At 62.6% G+C, this 17,446-nt stretch overlaps 1 protein-coding gene across 1 annotated transcript in view; it reads right to left on the bottom strand.

The window, feature by feature from the left end:
* Window positions 1–17,446, bottom strand: part of SHANK1 (SH3 and multiple ankyrin repeat domains 1) — a gene marked incomplete at its 5' end in the record, with an annotated part of 142,119 nt that overhangs the window by 41,964 nt on the left and 82,709 nt on the right. The window contains 4 exons of the mRNA XM_090127546.1: window positions 2,186–2,266; window positions 5,672–5,813; window positions 7,970–8,094; window positions 12,335–12,417. Of these exons, the coding sequence (XP_089983672.1) occupies window positions 2,186–2,266; window positions 5,672–5,813; window positions 7,970–8,094; window positions 12,335–12,417 (431 nt within the window). The remainder of the gene's footprint in view (window positions 1–2,185; window positions 2,267–5,671; window positions 5,814–7,969; window positions 8,095–12,334; window positions 12,418–17,446) is intronic.

Here is a 17,446-nt window from a genome sequence, read left to right as displayed (position 1 = left end):
AAGGTCAGATGTCAGCAGTGCTCGCATCTCCGCCCAACCCCCCCCCACCTCGAAGCCCCCACCCCAAAATTTGCCCCCCCACCCCTTAAATCCCCTCCCCAACCCCCCCCAAACCCTTTTCTCCCCCCCAAATCCCCCCAGACCCCCCCACCCCCCAACCCCCCCTCCTCAAAGCCCCCCCCCCAAAACTCCCCCCCCCCAAAATCACCCCCAGACCCCCCCGCTCCTAACGGCCCCCCCTCGAAGCCCCCCCCCCAAAATCTGCCTCCCCCCAAATCCCCCCCATCCCCTTTTCTCCCCCCCAAAATCCCTTCCAGGCCCCCCCCACCTTGAAGCCCCCCCCCAAAATTTGCCCCCCCCGACTCCCTAAATCCCCCCCCCGAAATCCTCCCCAACCCCCCCCACCCTCGAAGCCCCCACCCCAAAATTTGCCCCCCCACCCCTTAAACCCCCCCCCCAAATCCCCCCCATCCACTTTTCTCCCCCCCAAAATCCCTTCCAGGCCCCCCCCCACCTTGAAGCCCCCCCCCAAAATTTGCCCCCCTCCCCAAATCCCCCCCAACCCCCCCCACCCTCGAAGCCCCCACCCCAAAATTTGCCCCCCCACCCCTTAAATCCCCCCCCCAAATCCCCCTCATCCTCTTTTCTCCCCCCCAAAATCCCCTCCAGCCCCCCCCCACCTTGAAGCCCCCCCCCAAAATTTGCCCCCCCCCCAAATTTGCCCCCCCCCACCCCCTAAATCCCCCCCATCCCCTTTTCTCCCCCCCCAAACCCCCGCCAATCCCCCCCCCTCAAACCACACCCCCCCAAAAAAATTTGCCCCCCCCCAAAAAATTTGCCCCCCCCCACCCCCTAAATCCCCCCCCCAAATCCCCCCCTAAATCCCCTCCATCCCCTTTTCTCCCCCCCAAACCCCTGCCAAGCCCCCCCCTCAAATCCCCCCCCCCAAAATTTGCCCCCCCCCATTTTGCCCCCCCCAATCCGCCCCCCCCCCAAATTTGCCCCCCCTAAATCCTCCCCCCAAATCCTCCCCAACTCCCCCCACCCTCGAAGCCCCCACCCCAAAATTTGCCCCCCCACCCCCTAAATCCCCCCCCAAATCCCCCCCCATCCCCTTTTCTCCCCCACAAAATCCCTTCCAGGCCCCCCCCCACCTTGAAGCCCCCCCCCAAAATTTGCCCCCCCCCCAAAAATCCCCCCCCTCACCCCTAAATCCCCCCCCAAATCCCCCCCATCCCCTTTTCTCCCCCCCCAAACCCCTGCCAAGCCCCCCCCCTCAAATCCCCCCCCCAAATTTGCCCCCCCCCACATTTGACCCCCCCCAATCTGCCCCCCCCCCAAATTTGACCCCCCTAAATCCCCCCCCCAAATCCTCCCCAACCCCCCCCACCCTCGAAGCCCCCACCCCAAAATTTGCCCCCCCACCCCTTAAACCCCCAATTTGCCCCCCCCAATCTGCCCCCCCCCAAATTTGCCCCCCCCAAATCCTCCCCCTCACCCCTAAATCCCCCCCCAAATCCCCCCCAAACCCCCGCCAATCCCCCCCCCTCCTCAAACCCCACCCCCCCCAAAAAAATTTGCCCCCCACCCCCCAAGTTTGCCCCCCCCCAAATTTGCCTCGCCCCCCTTCACCCCCCCACCCCTTAAATCCCCCCCCCCAAATCCCCCCCCATCCCCTTTTCTCCCCCCCAAACCCCTTCCAAGCCCCCCCTCACCTCGAAGCCCCCCCCCAAAATTTGCTCCCCCCCAATTTGCCCCCACTAAACTCCCCCCCCAACCCCCCCATCCCCTTTTCTCCCCCCCAAAATCCCTTCCAGGCCCCCCCCCACCTTGAAGCCCCCCCCCAAAATTTGCCCCCCCCCAATTTCCCCCCCCTCACCCCCTAAATCCCCCCCCAAATCCCCCCCCATCCCCTTTTCTCCCCCCCCAAACCCCTGCCAAGCCCCCCCCTCAAATCCCCTCCCCAAATTTGCCCACCCCCATTTTGCCCCCCCCAATCTGCCCCCCCCCCCAAATTTGCCCCCCCCAAATCCTCCCCCTCACCCCTAAATCCCCCCCCAAATCCCCCCCAAACCCCCGCCAATCCCCCCCCCTCCTCAAACCCCACCCCCCCCCAAAAAAAATTTGCCCCCCCGTCCCCCAATTTGCCCCCCCCCCCCAAAAAAAAATTTGCCCCCCCCCTCACCCATTTCCTCCAGCTCTGAGGTCATGGACTTGGAGCGCAGGGAGATGGCGGGGGCCGGAAGACGCCTCGGTTGGGGGGGGGCTGCTGAAAATTTGGGGGGGGGGGGACACAAAAATTAGAGACCCCCCCCACGTAAACCCTACAATTAATTCACCGCCCCCTCCCGACCCCCCCCCCCCCTCCCCAATTTGGGCACCCACTTTGTCCCCCCCCTCGCCCCCCCCCCTTTTGCCCCCCCCCAAATTTGAGGACCCCCCCCTCGCCCCCCCCCCTTTTGCCCCCCCCCTCTCGCCCCCCCCAATTTGGGGAGCCCCCCACCTTTCCCCCCCCCCAATTTGAGGACCCCCCCCTCGGCCCCCCCTTTTGCCACCCCCTTTTTGCCCCCCCCCAATTTGGGGACCCCCCCTTTTGCCCCCCCCCCCAATTTTGGCCCCCCCTCCTTACCCCCACCCCAATTTGGGGACCCCCCCTTTTGCCCCCCCCAAAATTTAGGCCCCCCCTCCTTACCCCCACCCCGATTTGGGGACCCCCCCACCTTTTGCTCCCCCCAATTTGAGGACCCCCCCTCGCCCCCCCCCCTTTTGCCCCCCCCCCAATTTGGGCCCCTCCCCAATTTGGGGACCCCCCCCTCGCCCCCCCCTTTTGCCCCCCCCCCAATTTGGGGACCCCCCCCTCTCGCCCCCCCCCCCTCCTTCCTCCCCCCCCAAATTTGAGGACCCACCCCTCGCCCCCCCCCCTTTTGCCCCCCCCCAATTTGGGGGCCCCCCACCTTTCCCCCCCCCCAATTTGGGGACACCCCTCCTTTCCCCCCCCCTTTTGCCCCCCCCCCCAATTTGAGGACCCTCCCTCGCCCCCCCCTTTGCCCCCCCCCAATTTGGGGACCCCCCCTCCTTTCTCCCCCCAGTTTGAGGACCCCCCCCCAATTTGAGGACCCCCCCCTCGGCCCCAACTTTTTGCCCCCCCCTTTTTGCCCCCCCCCCCAATTTGGGCCCCCCCCCCCTCGGCCCCCCCTTTTCCCCCCCCAATTTGGGGACCCCCCCACCTTTTGCCCCCCCCAATCTGGGCCCCCCTCCTTCCCCCCCCCAATTTGGGGACCCCCCTCTCACCCCCCCTTTTGCCCCCCCCCAATTTTGGGACCCCCCCCTCACGCCCCCCCCCAATTTGGGGACCCCCCCCTCGCCCCCCCCTTTTGCCCCCCCCAATTTTGGGACCCCCCATCTCGCCCCCCCCTTTTCGCCCCCCCCCAATTTGGCGGCCAGCCCCCCGCCAAATTTGTGGAACCCCCCTCGCCCCCCCCCTTTTGCCCCCCCCAATTTGGGCCCCCCCTCCTTCCCCCCCCCCCCCCCAATTTGAGGACCCTCCCTCACCCCCCCCAAATTTGAGGTGTCCCCCCCCCAGATTTGGTGCCCCCCCCTCCCATCCCCCCCCCCTTCCCCCCCACTGTCCCCAAATTTGGAGTCCGCCCCCCCCCAAATTTGGTGCCCCCCCCCCCCCCATCCCCAAATTTGGGATCTTCCCCCCCCCCCGATTTGGGGTGCCCCCCCCCCCCCCGTCCCCAAATTCGTAGTCCTCCCCCGCCCAAATTTAGGGTCGTCCCCCCCCCCCAAAATTTGGTGCCCCCCCCTTTCTGGGGTCTCCCCTCCCCCTCCTCCCCATCCCCGAATTTGGAGTCCCCCCCCCCAAATTTGGTGCCCCCCTCTCCCATCTCCCCCCAAATTTCGGGTCTTCTCCCCCCAAATTTGGAGCCCCCCCCCCCCCAATTTGGGGTCTTCCCCCCCCCATCCCCCCCCCCGATTTGGGGGTGCTCCACCCCGCCCCCCCCTTCCCCCCCACTGTCCCCAAATTTGGTGCCCCCCCTCCCCCCCATCCCCAAATTTGGGGTCCCCACCCACTTCGGTGTCATCCCCCCTCCCCAAATTTGGTGCCCCCCCATCCCCCCCCCCCCCAAATTTGGGGTCGTCCCCCCCCTCTCCCCTCCCCTCTTCCCCCCACTGTCCCCAAATTTGGTGCCCCCCTCTCCCATCTCCCCCCAAATTTGGGGTCTTCCCCCCCCCCCCGATTTGGGGTCTCCCCCCCCCCTTCCCTAAGCTTAGTGCCCCCCCCCAACCCCCGTCCCCAAATTTGGAGCCCCCCCCAAATTTGGGGTCTTCCCCCCCCCCGATTTGGGGTGCCCCCCCCTCACCCCTCCCCCCTTCACCCCCACTGTCCCCAAATTTGGTGCCCCCCCTCCCCCCCATCCCCAAATTTGGGGTCTTCCCCTCCACCCCCGATTTGGGGTGTCCCCCCCTCGCCCCCCGTTCCCAAATTTGGAGTCCGCCCCCCCCCCCAAATTTGGTGCCCCCCCTTCCCCAAATTTAGTCCCCCCCCCCCCCCCAAATTTGGTCTCCCCCCTTCCCCAAATTTGGTCCCCCCCCTCCCCCCCCCAAATTTGGTCCCCCCCCTCCCCCCCCCAAATTTGGTGCCCCCCCTTCCCCAAATTTGGTGCCCCCCCTCCCCCTCCCCCCCCCAAATTTGGGGTCGTCCCCCCCTTCCCCAAATTTGGTGTCCCCCCTCCCCCCCAAATTTGGTGCCCCCCTCTCCCATCTCCCCCCAAATTTCGGGTCTTCCCCCCCCAAATTTGGAGCCCCCCCCCCCAAATTTGGGGTCTTCCCCCCCCCAAACCCCTCCCCGATTTGGGGTCTCCCCCCCCCTTCCCTAAGTTTAGTGCCCCCCCCCACTCCCCCCCGTCCCCAAATTTGGGGTCGTCCCACCCCCACTTCGGTGTCATCCCCCCTTCCCCAAATTTGGTGCCCCCCCTCAAATTCCCCCCCCCCCAAATTTGGGGTCTTCCCCCCCCCCCCGATTTGGGGTGCCCCCCCTCCCCCCTCCCCCCCCACTGTCCCCAAATTTGCAGTCTGTCCCCCCCCCAAATTTGGTGCCCCCCCCCCTTTTGGTGTCATCGTCCCCCCCCCATTGGGGGTCTCCCATCTCCCCCCAAATTTCGGGTCTTCCCCCCCAAATTTGGAGCCCCCCCCCCCAAATTTGGGGTCTTCCCCCCCCCACACCCCCCCCCGATTTGGGGTCTCCCCCCCCCTTCCCTAAGTTTAGTGCCCCCCCATCCCCCCCCGATTTGGGGGTGCTCCCCCCCCGCCCCCCCTTCCCCCCCCATGTCCCCAAATTTGGTGCCCCCCTCTCCCATCTCCCCCAAATTTGGGGTCTTCCCCCCCCAAATTTGGAGCCCCCCCCCCAAATTTGGTCTCCCCCCCTTCCCCCCCCGTCCCCAAATTTGGGGTCGTCCCCCCCCCTCCCCCCTCCCCCCTTACCCCCTACTGTCCCCAAATTTGGTGCCCCCCTCCCCCCCAAATTTGGTGCCCCCCACTCCCATCTCCCCCCAAATTTCGGGTCTTCCCCCCCCAAATTTGGAGCCCCCCCCCCCCACACAATTTGGGGTCTTCCCCCCCCCGTCCCCCCCCCCCGATTTGGGGTGCCCCCCCCCCCCCCACGTACCCCTCCTTCGATGCCCCTCGGTGGGGGGGGGCTCGGGGTGCCTGGTGACCATGACGACTTTGAGCAGGAGGCTGTTCCCCCCCTGGCGGATCATGTTCACCACCTGCCTGTGCCCCACCTTCACCACGTTCTGACCGTTCACCTGCGGGCACGCGCGTGTGCAAACGGGGCACAAGTGCGCAAACACATCCCCCCCCCCCAATCCCCTCCCCTCTCCCCAATATGGATGTGTGGGGAGGGGTCGAGATTTTGGAGGGGGGAGAGCAGAGTCAGCACGTGGATGGTCGGCGGGTACTTGCACACGCGTGTGCAAATGGGGCACCAACACACAAACACCCCCCCAATCCCCCCCCCTCCCCAATATGGATGTGTGGGGAGGGGTCGAGATTTTGGAGAGGGGGATGGGGGGAATAGGGGGAGGAGGGTTGGGTCGTGGATGCTCTGCTGGCGCTTGCACACGCGTGTGCAAATGGGGCACCAACACACAAACACCCCCCCAATCCCCCCCCCTCCCCAATATGGATGTGTGGGGAGGGGTCGAGATTTTGGAGAGGGGGATGGGGGGAATAGGGGGAGGAGGGTTGGGTCGTGGATGCTCTGCTGGCGCTTGCACACGCGTGTGCAAATGGGGCACAAGCACACAAACACCCCCCCACACACCCCCACCCCCCAATATGGATGTGTGGGGAGGGGTCACGATTTGGAGGGGGAAGGAGGGGGCATGGGGGGGGAGGAAGGCCGGCATGTGGATGCACTGCTGGTGTTCGCACACGCGTGTGCAAATGGGGCACAAGCACACTAACACCCCCCCAATCCCTCCCCCTCCCCAATATGGATGAGTGGGGAGGGGTCGAGATTTTGGAGGGGGGGAGAGGAGAGTCAGCACGTGGATGGTCGGCGGGTACTTGCACACGCGTGTGCAAATGGGGCACAAGCACACAAACACCTCCACACAAACACCCCCCAACCCCCCCAATATGGATGTGTGGGGAGGGGTCGCAATTTGGAGGGGGAAGGAGGGGGCATGGGGGTGGAGGAAGGCTGGCATGTGGATGCCTTGCTGGTGCTTGCACACGCGTGTGCAAATGGGGCACCAACACACAAACAGCCCCCCGCCCCCCACACCCCCCTCCCAATATGGATGTGTGGGGAGGGGTCAGGATTTGAGGGGGGGGCAGGAGAGGGGGAGTGCCCTCCCAGGCACACATGCCCTCTCACACCCACTCTTACACACTCATACCCACACTTGCACACCTTGCACACTCTCACATGCCCCTTGCACACTCACCTAGATGAGGACGCACCCCTGCAGCAGTCAGACTCACACTACGGCACCCTCTCAGGCACGCATACACATTCACATCCTTTCTTCCACACTCAAACCCACTCTTGCACACCCTTGCACGCCCCTCGCATGCTCCTTGCACACTCACCTCAATGCGGACACCCTCCTGAAGCAATCAGACTCACACTACTGCACCCGCCAGGCACACGTACCCACTCACACCCACTTTTGCACACCCTTGCAAGCCGTTCACACACCCCTCGCACACTCATTGCACACTCACCTCAATGAGGACTCCCCCTGCAGCAGTCAGACTCACACTTGTGCTCCCCCTCAGGCACACATACACATTCACGGCCACTCTTACACAATCACACTCACTCTTGCACACACTTGCACACCCGCACACACCCCCTGCACACTCCTTGCACACTCACCTCAATGAGGCAGCCCCCCTGCATCAGCCCGACTCACCTCCAGCACCCCCTCAGGCACACGTACACATTCACAGCCACTCTTACACACTCACACTCACTCTTGCACACGCTTGCACACCCGCACAGACCCCTCGCACACTCCTTGCACATTCACCTCGATGAAGAAGCCCCCCTGCATCAGCCCGACTCACCTCCTGCACCCCCGCAGGCACACATACACATTCACAGCCACTCTTACACACTCACGCTCACTCTTGCACACCCTCACACACCCCCTGCACACTCCTTGCACACTCACCCCGATGAGGCAGCCCCCCTGCATCAGCCCGACTCACCTCCTGCACCCCCTCAGGCACACATACACATTCACGACCAATCTTACACACTCACACTCACTCTTGCACACGCTTGCACACCTGCACACACCCCTCACACACTCCTTGCACACTCACCCCGATGAGGCAGCCCCCCTGCATCAGCCCGACTCACCTCCTGCACCCCCTCAGGCACACGTACACATTCACAGCCACTCTTACACACCCTCGCACGCCCCTCGCACACTCCTTGCACACTCACCTCGATGAGGAAGTCCCCCATCCTCAGCCCGGCCCTCCAGGCCACCCCCCCCTCATCCACGGACTCCAGGTACTGCAGGGCAGGGAAGGCCGGCGTCGGTGTGAACTCCTCAATGGGGGTCTGCGCTGTTGGGGGGGGGGCAACAGGGTGGTTGGGGGGGGGGGGGGGGTTGCCCCCAAGCCCCCCAAATCCCCCCCCCCCCATGGGATCCACGAGGACCCCCCAGACCCCCCCCAAATCCCCCCATCTGATTCAAAAGGACCCCCAGACCCCCCCCAAATCTCCCCATGTGATCCATAGAGTCCCCCCAAGACCCCCCCCCAAAAACCCTAAGGACCCCCAACCCCCCCCATGTGATCCACAGGGACCCCCAGACCCCCAAGAGCCCCCCAAGACCCCCCCCCCAAAAACCCTAAGGACCCCCCAACCCCCCCATGTGATCCACAGGGACCCCCAGACCCCCCCCCCAAATTCCCCGATGGGATCCACAGGGACCCCCAGACCCCCAAGACCCCCCCTCAAATCCCCCCATGTGATCCACATAGACCCCCAGACCCCCAAGTGCCCCCCAAGACACCCCCCCCCCCAAAAACCCTAAGGACCACCCAACCCCCCCCATGGGATCCACAGGGACCCCCAGACCCCAAGACCCCCCCCCAAATCCCCCCATGTGATCCATAGGGACCCCCAGACCCCCAAGAGTCCCCCAAGACCCCCCCCCAAATCCCCCCATGTGATCCATAGAGTCCCCCCAAGACCCCCCCCCAAAAACCCTAAGGACCCCCAACCCCCCCCCATGGGATCCACAGGGACCCCCAGACCCCCAAGACCCCCCCCCAAATCCCCCCATGTGATCCATAGAGTCCCCCCAAGACCCCCCCCCAAAAACCCTAAGGACCCCCCAACCCCCCTCCATGGGATCCACAGGGACCCCCAGACCCCCCCCAAATCCCCCCATCTGATTCACAAGGACCCCCAGACCCCCAATCCCACCCAATCCCCCCCCCCCCACATGGGATCCACGAGGACCCCCAAGGACCCCCCCCAAATCCCCCCATCTGATTCACAAGGACCCCCAGACCCCCAAGACCCCCCCCCCCCGCCCAAATCCCCCCATGTGATCCATAGAGTCCCCCCAAGACCCCCCCCAAAAACCCTAAGGACCCCCCAACGCCCCCCATGGGATCCACAGGGACCCCCAGACCCCCCCCAAATCCCCCCATGTGATCCATAGGAACGCCCAGACCCCAAGACCCCCCCCCAAATCCCCCCATGTCATCCATAGGGACCCCCAGACCCCCAAAAGCCCCCCAAGACCCCCCCCCCAAAAACCCTAAGGACCCCCCAACCCCCCCCATGGGATCCACAGTGACCCCCAGACCCCAAGACCCCCCCCCCAAATCCCCCCATGTGATCCACAGGGACCCCCAGACCCCCAAAAGCCCCCCAAGACCCCCCCCCCCAAAAACCCTAAGGACCCCCCAACCCCCCCCATGTGATCCATAGGGACCCCGAGACCCCCCCCAAATCCCCCCATGTGATCCACAGGGACCCCCAGACCCCCAAGAGCCCCCCAAGACCCCCCCCAAAAACCCTAAGGACCCCCCAACCCCCCCCATGGGATCCACAAGGACCCTCAGACCCCCCCCAAATCCCCCCATCTGATTCACAAGGACCCCCAGACCCCCATTCCGCCCCAATCCCCCCCCCCCCCCCCCATGGGATCCACGAGGACCCCCCAGACCCCCCCCAAATCCCCCCATCTGATTCACAAGGACCCCCAGACCCCCAAGACCCCCCCCCCCCAAATCCCCCCATGTGATCCATAGAGTCCCCCCAAGACCCCCCCCCAAAAACCCTAAGGACCCCCCAACCCCCCCCATGGGATCCACAAGGACCCCCAGACCCCCAAGAGCCCCCCAAGGCCCCCCCCCCAAAAACCCTAAGGACCCCCCAACCCCCCTCCATGGGATCCACAGGGACCCCCAAGACCCCCCAGACCCCCCCCAAATCCCCCCATGTGATCCACAGAAACCCCCAGACCCCCAAGAGCCCCCCAAGACCCCCCCCCAAAAACCCTAAGGACCCCCCAACCCCCCCCATGGGATCCACAGGGACCCCCAGACCCCCCCCCCAAATCCCCTCATGTGAACCATAGAATCCCCCCAAAGACCCCCCCAAAGCCCCCCCCAATGAACCCCAACCCCCATTCAGACCCCCCCCAAATCCCTTAGCCCCCCACAACCCCCCCAAATGAACCCCAACCCCCCTCAAAGCCCCCCACGCCCCCCCCCAATGAACCCCAAACCCCCCCGAAGTCCCCCCAAAGCCCCCGCAAATGAACCCCAACCCCCACTCAGACCCCCCCAAACCCCCCCCAAGCCCCCCCAATTCCCCCAACCCCCACTCAGACCCCCCCCAAACCCCTCCAAATAAACCTCAAACCCCCCCAAAGCCCCCCCAAATGAACCCAAACCCCACTCAGATCCCCCAAATGAACCCCAACCCCACCCAGACCCCCCCCAAACCCCCCCAATTGAACCCCAAATCCCCCCTAAGTCCCCAAAGCCCCCCAACCCCCCCAAATGAACCCCAACCCCCATTCAGACCCCCCCCAAAGCCCCCCAAATGAACCAACCCCCCCCAGAACCCCCCAAAACCCCCCAAATGAACCCCAACCCCCACCCAGAACCCGCAACCCCCCCAAATGAACACCAACCCCCCCCCAAGCCCCCCAACCCCCCCCCAAATGAACCCCAAACCCCCCCAGACCCCCCCCCAAGCCCCCCCAAGCCCCCCCAAATGAACCCCAACCCCCCTGAGCCCCCCAAAGCCCCCCCAAATTAACTCCAACCCCCACGCAGACTCCCCCTAACACCCCCAACCCCCCCCAAATGAACCAAACCCCCAGCCAGACCCCCCCAAGCCCCCCCAAATGAACCCCAACCCCCCCCAAAGCCCCCAAACCCCACCAAATGAACCCCAACCCCACCCAGACCCCCCCTAAGCCCCCCAAAGCCCACCAAATGAACCCCAACCCCACCCAGACCCCCCCTAAGCCCCCCAAAGCCCCCCAAATGAACCCCCAACCCCCCCAAATGAACCTCAAACCCCCCCCAAATGAACCCCAACCCCCACTCAGACCCCCCCAAACCCTCCCAACCCCCCCAAATGAACCCCAACCCCCATTCAGACCCTCCCAAGGCCCCCCCAAATCCCCCCAAAGCCCCCCTATGCCCCCCAAATGAACCCCAAACCCCCCCTAAGCCCCCCAAAGCCCCCCCAAATGAACCCCAACCCCCCCCAGACCTTCCCCCAAACCCCCCCAAGCCCCCCCAAATGAACCCCAACCCCCCCTAAGCCCCCCAACCCCCCCCCCAAATGAACCCCAACCCCCATTCAGACGCCCCCAACTCCCCCCAAATGAACCTCAAAGCCCCCAAAGCCCCCCCAAATGAACCCCAACTCCCATTCAGACCCCCCAAGCCCCCCATTTCCCCCCAAATGAACCCCAACCCCCACTCAGACCCCCCCAAACCCCCCCAAGCCCCCCCAAATGAACCCCAACCCCCGCCAAAGCCCCCTCAAATGAACCCCAACCCCCCCTAAGCCCCCGCAACCCCCCCAGACCTTCCCCCAAACCCCCCCAAAGCCCCCCAAAGCCCCCCCAAATGAACCCCAACCCCCACTCAGACCCCCCAACCCCCCCCAAATGAAACCCAACCCCCACCCAGACCCCCCCCAACTCCCCCCAAATGAACCTCAACCCCCACCCAGACCCCCCCCAAACCCTCCAGAGCCCCCCCAATTCCCCCCAAACCCCACTCAGACCCCCCCAAACCCCCCTGAGCCCCCCAAATGAACCCCAACCCCCATTCAGACCCTCCCAAGGCCCCCCCAAATCCCCCCAAAGCCCCCCAAGCCCCCCCAAATGAGCCCCAACCCCTCCCAAAGCCCACTCAAATGAACTCCAAACCCCCCCTAAGCCCCCCAAAGCCCCCCCAAATGAACCCCAACCCCCACTCAGACCCCCCCAAAGCCCCCCAAAGCCCCCCAAATGAACACCAACCCCCATTCAGACCCTCCCAAGGCCCCCCAAATGAACCCCAACCCCCCCCAGACCTTCCCCCAAGCCCCCCCAAGCCCCCCCAAATGAACCCCAACCCCCCCAAAGCCCCCCCAAATGAACCCCAACCCCCATTCAGACCCCCCCAAATCCCCCCTATGCCCCCCCAAATGAAACCCAACCCCACTCAGACCCCCCCAAATGAACCCCAACCCCCCTCTAAGCCCCCAAAGCCCCCCCAAATGAACCCCAACCCCCACCCAGACCCCCCCCCCCAAAGCCCCCCCCCAATTACTCACCCTTTGCCCCCCTCAGGACGAACCCGAATCCCTCGTTGTCCTTTTTCTGCAGCAGAACCGTCTTCTCCTTAATGATGTAATCACTGTGGGGGGGGGGGGGGGCAGACGGACAGATGGACGGACGGGCGGACAGACGGACACGTGGAGGGGGACAGACAGACAGTGGGGGGGGGGGTATAGAGACACACGGCGGGGACAGACGGACGCGGGGAGGGATGGATGAACATGGGGCGGAAGGGGGTGGGGGGAGTGGGGGGGGCAGGTATGAGGAGGGACAGACAGACACGGGGGGGGACAGACGGACATGGGGGGGGACAGACGGACATGGGGGGGGACGGGGACGGACATGGGGGGGGACAGACGGACATGGGGGGCAACAGATGGACATGGGGGGTGTGGAGAGACGTGGGGGGGGACAGACGGACATGGGGGGTGTGGAGAGACACGGGGGGGGGGGACAGACGGACATGGGGGGGACAGACAGACATGGGGGGAAACAGATGGACATGGGGGGTGTGGAGAGACACGGGGGGGGGGACAGATGGACGTGGGGGGGGACAGACGGACATGGGGGGGACAGACGGACATGGGAGGTGTGGAGAGACACGGGGGGGGGGACAGATGGACATGGGGGGACAGACGGACGTGGGGGGTATGGAGAGACGTGGGGGGGGACAGATGGACGTGGGGGGGGACAGACGGACATGGGGGGGACAGACGGACATGGGGGGTATGGAGAGACGTGGGGGGGGGACAGATGGACATGGGGGGTGACAGATGGATATGGGGGGGACAGACAGACATGGGGGGGACAGACGGACATGGGGAAGACAGACAGACATGGGGGGGGGTGGACAGACGTGGGGGGGGTGGACAGACATGGGGAGGACAGACAGACATCGGGAGGACAGACAGACGTGGGGGAGGGGACAGACGGACATGGGGGGGCAGATATGGGGGGGACAGACGGACGTGGAGGGGAACAGACAGACACGAGGGGTACGGACAGACGTGGGGGGGGGACAGACGGACATGGGGGGGCAGATATGGGGGGGGACGGACAGACATGGGGGGGGACAGACGTGGGGGGGGGGCAGATGGACGTGGGGGGGGGACAGACGGACATGGGGGGGGACAGACAGACATGGGGGGGGACGGATGGACATGGGGGGCAGATATGGGGGGGACAGATGGACGTGGGGGGGGACAGATGGACGTGGGGGGGGGGACAAACGGACATTGGGGGGGGACAAACAGACGTGGGGGGGGACAGACAGACATGGGGGGGACAGATGGACATGGGGGGCAGATATGGGGGGGACAGATGGACGTGGGCGGGGACAGATGGACATGGGGGGCAGATATGGGGGGGACAGATGGACGTGGGCGGGGACAGATGGACGTGGGGGGGGGGACAAACGGACATTGGGGGGGGGACAAACAGACGTGGGGGGGGACAGACAGACATGGGGGGGACGGACAGACATGGGGACAGACACGTGGGGGGGGGGGGGGCAGACAGATGTGGGGCAGGCGGTGACTCCGTGACCCCACAGATTGGGGGGGGGTCACCCCCCAAAAAAATTCACGCCCCCCCCCAAAAAAAAAATGGCCGCCACCGACGTCACGCGCGCGCACACGCGTGTGAGGCTGTCACGTGACCTCACGCGTGTGTCCCATGTCCACGTGTGGGTTCTGTGCGTGTTCCAGGGTGTCGCGTGTTACATGTGGGTTACATGTGGGTTACATGTGGGTTACATGTGTGTTACATGTGCGTTACATGTGTGTTACATGTGTGTTACATGTGTATCCTATGTTGCCACGTGTGTCCATGTGTGTCCCATGTTGTCACGTGTGTCCATGTGTGTCTCATGTGAGTCCATACGTGTCCCATGTGAGTCCATGCGTGTTCCATGTGTGTTCCATGTGTGTCCCGTGTTGTCACGTGTGTCCATGTGTGTCCATGTGAGTCCATGTGTCCCATGTGTGTCACATGTTGTCACGTGTTGTCACGTGTGTCCCGTGTGTGAGTCCATGTGTGTCCCATGTTGTCACGTGTGTCCATGTGTCTCATGTGTGTCCATGTGTGTCCTGTGTTGTCACGTGTCCACGTGTGTCCCATGTGCGAGTCCATGTGTGTCCCATGTTGTCACGTGCGTCCATGTGTGTCCCATGTGAGTCCATGCGTGTCCCATGTGAGTCCATGCGTGTCCCATGTTGTCACGTGTGTCCATGTGCGTCCCATGTGAGTCCATGTGTCCCATGTTGTCACGCGTGTGTCCATGTGTGTCCCATGAGAGTCCATGTGTGTCTCATGTGAGTCCATGTGTGTCCCATGTTGTCACGTGTGTCCATGTGTGTCCACGTGTGTCCACGTGTGTCCCAAGTGAGTCCATGTGTGTTCCATGCGTGTCCCATGTGAGTCCATGCGTGTCCCATGTGTGTCCATGTGTGTTCCAAGTGAGTCCATGTGTGTCCCGTGTTGTCACGTGTGTCCATGTGTGTCCCATGTGAGTCCATGTGTGTCCCATGTGAGTCCATGCGTGTCCCATGTATGTCTCATGTAAGTCCATGTGTGTCCCATGTGAGTCCATGCGTGTCCATGTGTGTTCCATGTGTGTTACATGTGTGTCCCATGTTGTCACGTGTGTCCATGTGTGCCCCATGTGAGTCCACGCGTGTCCCATGTGAGTCCATGTGTGTCCCTTGAGAGTCCATACGTGACCCATGTGAGTCCATGTGCGTCCCATGTTGTCACGTGTGTCCACATGTGTCTCATGTGAGTCCATACGTGACCCATGTGAGTCCATGCGTGTCCCATGTTGTCACGTGTGTCCATGTGCGTCCCATGTGAGTCCATGTGTCCCATGTTGTCACGCGTGTGTCCATGTGTGTCCCATGAGAGTCCATGTGTGTCTCATGTGAGTCCATGTGTGTCCCATGTTGTCACGTGTGTCCATGTGTGTCCACGTGTGTCCACGTGTGTCCCAAGTGAGTCCATGTGTGTTCCATGCGTGTCCCATGTGAGTCCATGCGTGTCCCATGTGTGTCCATGTGTGTTCCAAGTGAGTCCATGTGTGTCCCGTGTTGTCACGTGTGTCCATGTGTGTCCCATGTGAGTCCATGTGTGTCCCATGTGAGTCCATGCGTGTCCCATGTATGTCTCATGTAAGTCCATGTGTGTCCCATGTGAGTCCATGCGTGTCCATGTGTGTTCCATGTGTGTTACATGTGTGTCCCATGTTGTCACGTGTGTCCATGTGTGCCCCATGTGAGTCCACGCGTGTCCCATGTGAGTCCATGTGTGTCCCTTGAGAGTCCATACGTGACCCATGTGAGTCCATGTGCGTCCCATGTTGTCACGTGTGTCCACATGTGTCTCATGTGAGTCCATACGTGACCCATGTGAGTCCATGCGTGTCCCATGTTGTCACGTGTGTCCATGTGAGTCCATGTGTGTTTCTACACTAGTGTCCTACGCTACATCCATGTTCTACGTTACATACATGTCCTGTACCCCGCACATATCCTGTGCTACATACATGTCCCGTGTTACACACATGTCCCGTGTTACATACATGTCCTGTGCCCCACACGTCCCGAGCTACATGCACGTCCTACATACATCCTACATGCCCTACGCTACATCCATGTCCTATGTTACATACATGACCTGTATCCCGCACACGTCCTGTGCTACATACATGTCCCATGCTACATACATGTCCTGTGTTACATACATGTCCTGCATCCTGCACGTATCCTGTGCTACATACATGTCCCACGCTACATACATGTCCTGTGTTACATACATGTCCTGTAACCCTCACATCTCCCGTACTACATACATGTCCTACGCTACATCCATGTCGTGTTACATACGTGTCCTGTACCCCGTACACATCCCGTGCTACATACATGTCCTATCTTACATAAATGTCTTGTGCTACATACATGTCCTGTGCCTCACACATCCCATGCCCCACACGTGTCCCCTGCTACATACATGTCCTGTGTTACACACATGTCCCACACTACATACATGTCCTATGTACATACGTGTCCTGTACCCCACACACATCCTGTGCTACATACATGTCCTGTGTTACATACATGTCCTGTGTTACATACATGTCCCGTGTTACACACATGTCCTGTACCTCACACACGTCCCCTGCTACATATATGTCCTACACTACATACATGTCCTACACTACATACATGTCCTATGTACATACATGACCTGTACCCCACACACGTCCCTTGCTACATACATGTCCTACACTACATACATCCCTACGCAACATGCGTGTCCTATGTTACATACGTGTCCTGTGCCCCACACATGTCCCGTGCCCCACATGTGTCCCGTGCTACACACATGTCCCGTGTTACACACATGTCCCTTGCCCCACAAACGTCCCGTGCTACATACGTGACGCATGTACATACAGTCGACCTACATATATGCTACCTGCCCTACACAACATACTTGTCCTATGTTACATACGTGTCCTGTGTTACACACGTCCTGTATCCAGTGCTACATACATGTCCTGTGTTACACACATGTCCTATGTTACATACATGTCCTCTGCCCCACATATGTCCCGTGCCCCACACGTGTCCTGTGCTACATATATGTCCTATGTAACATACATGTCCTTTGTTACATACATGTCCTTTGCCCCACATAAGTCCTGTGCCCCACACGTGTCCTGTGCTACATATATGTCCTATGTTACATACATGTTCTATGTTACATACATGTCCTCTGCCCCACATATGTCCCGTGCCACACACGTGTCCCCCCCACATCACTGCGCCCCCCCACCCAAATATCCCCCCATAACCCCCCCAAATCACTGTGCCCCCCCACCCAAATATCCCCCCCACATCACTGCGCCCCCCCACCCAAATATCCCCCCCATGCCCCCCCACATCATTGCGCCCCCCCACCCAAATAACCCCCCCATATCACTGCACCCCCCCACCCAAATATCCCCCCAAAACCCCCCCATATCACTGTGCCCCCCCCACCCAAACCCCCCCCCACATCACTGCGCCCCCCCACCCAAATAACCCCCCCATAACCCCCCCATATCACTGCGC

Source organism: Phasianus colchicus, chromosome 31 (assembly GCF_987193195.1).
Source record: "Phasianus colchicus chromosome 31, bPhaCol1.hap1.1, whole genome shotgun sequence".
NCBI classification, from domain to species: domain Eukaryota; kingdom Metazoa; phylum Chordata; class Aves; order Galliformes; family Phasianidae; genus Phasianus; species Phasianus colchicus.
Note: the sequence above shows the minus strand (reverse complement) of the source record. Positions and strands in the feature narration are given on the sequence as shown.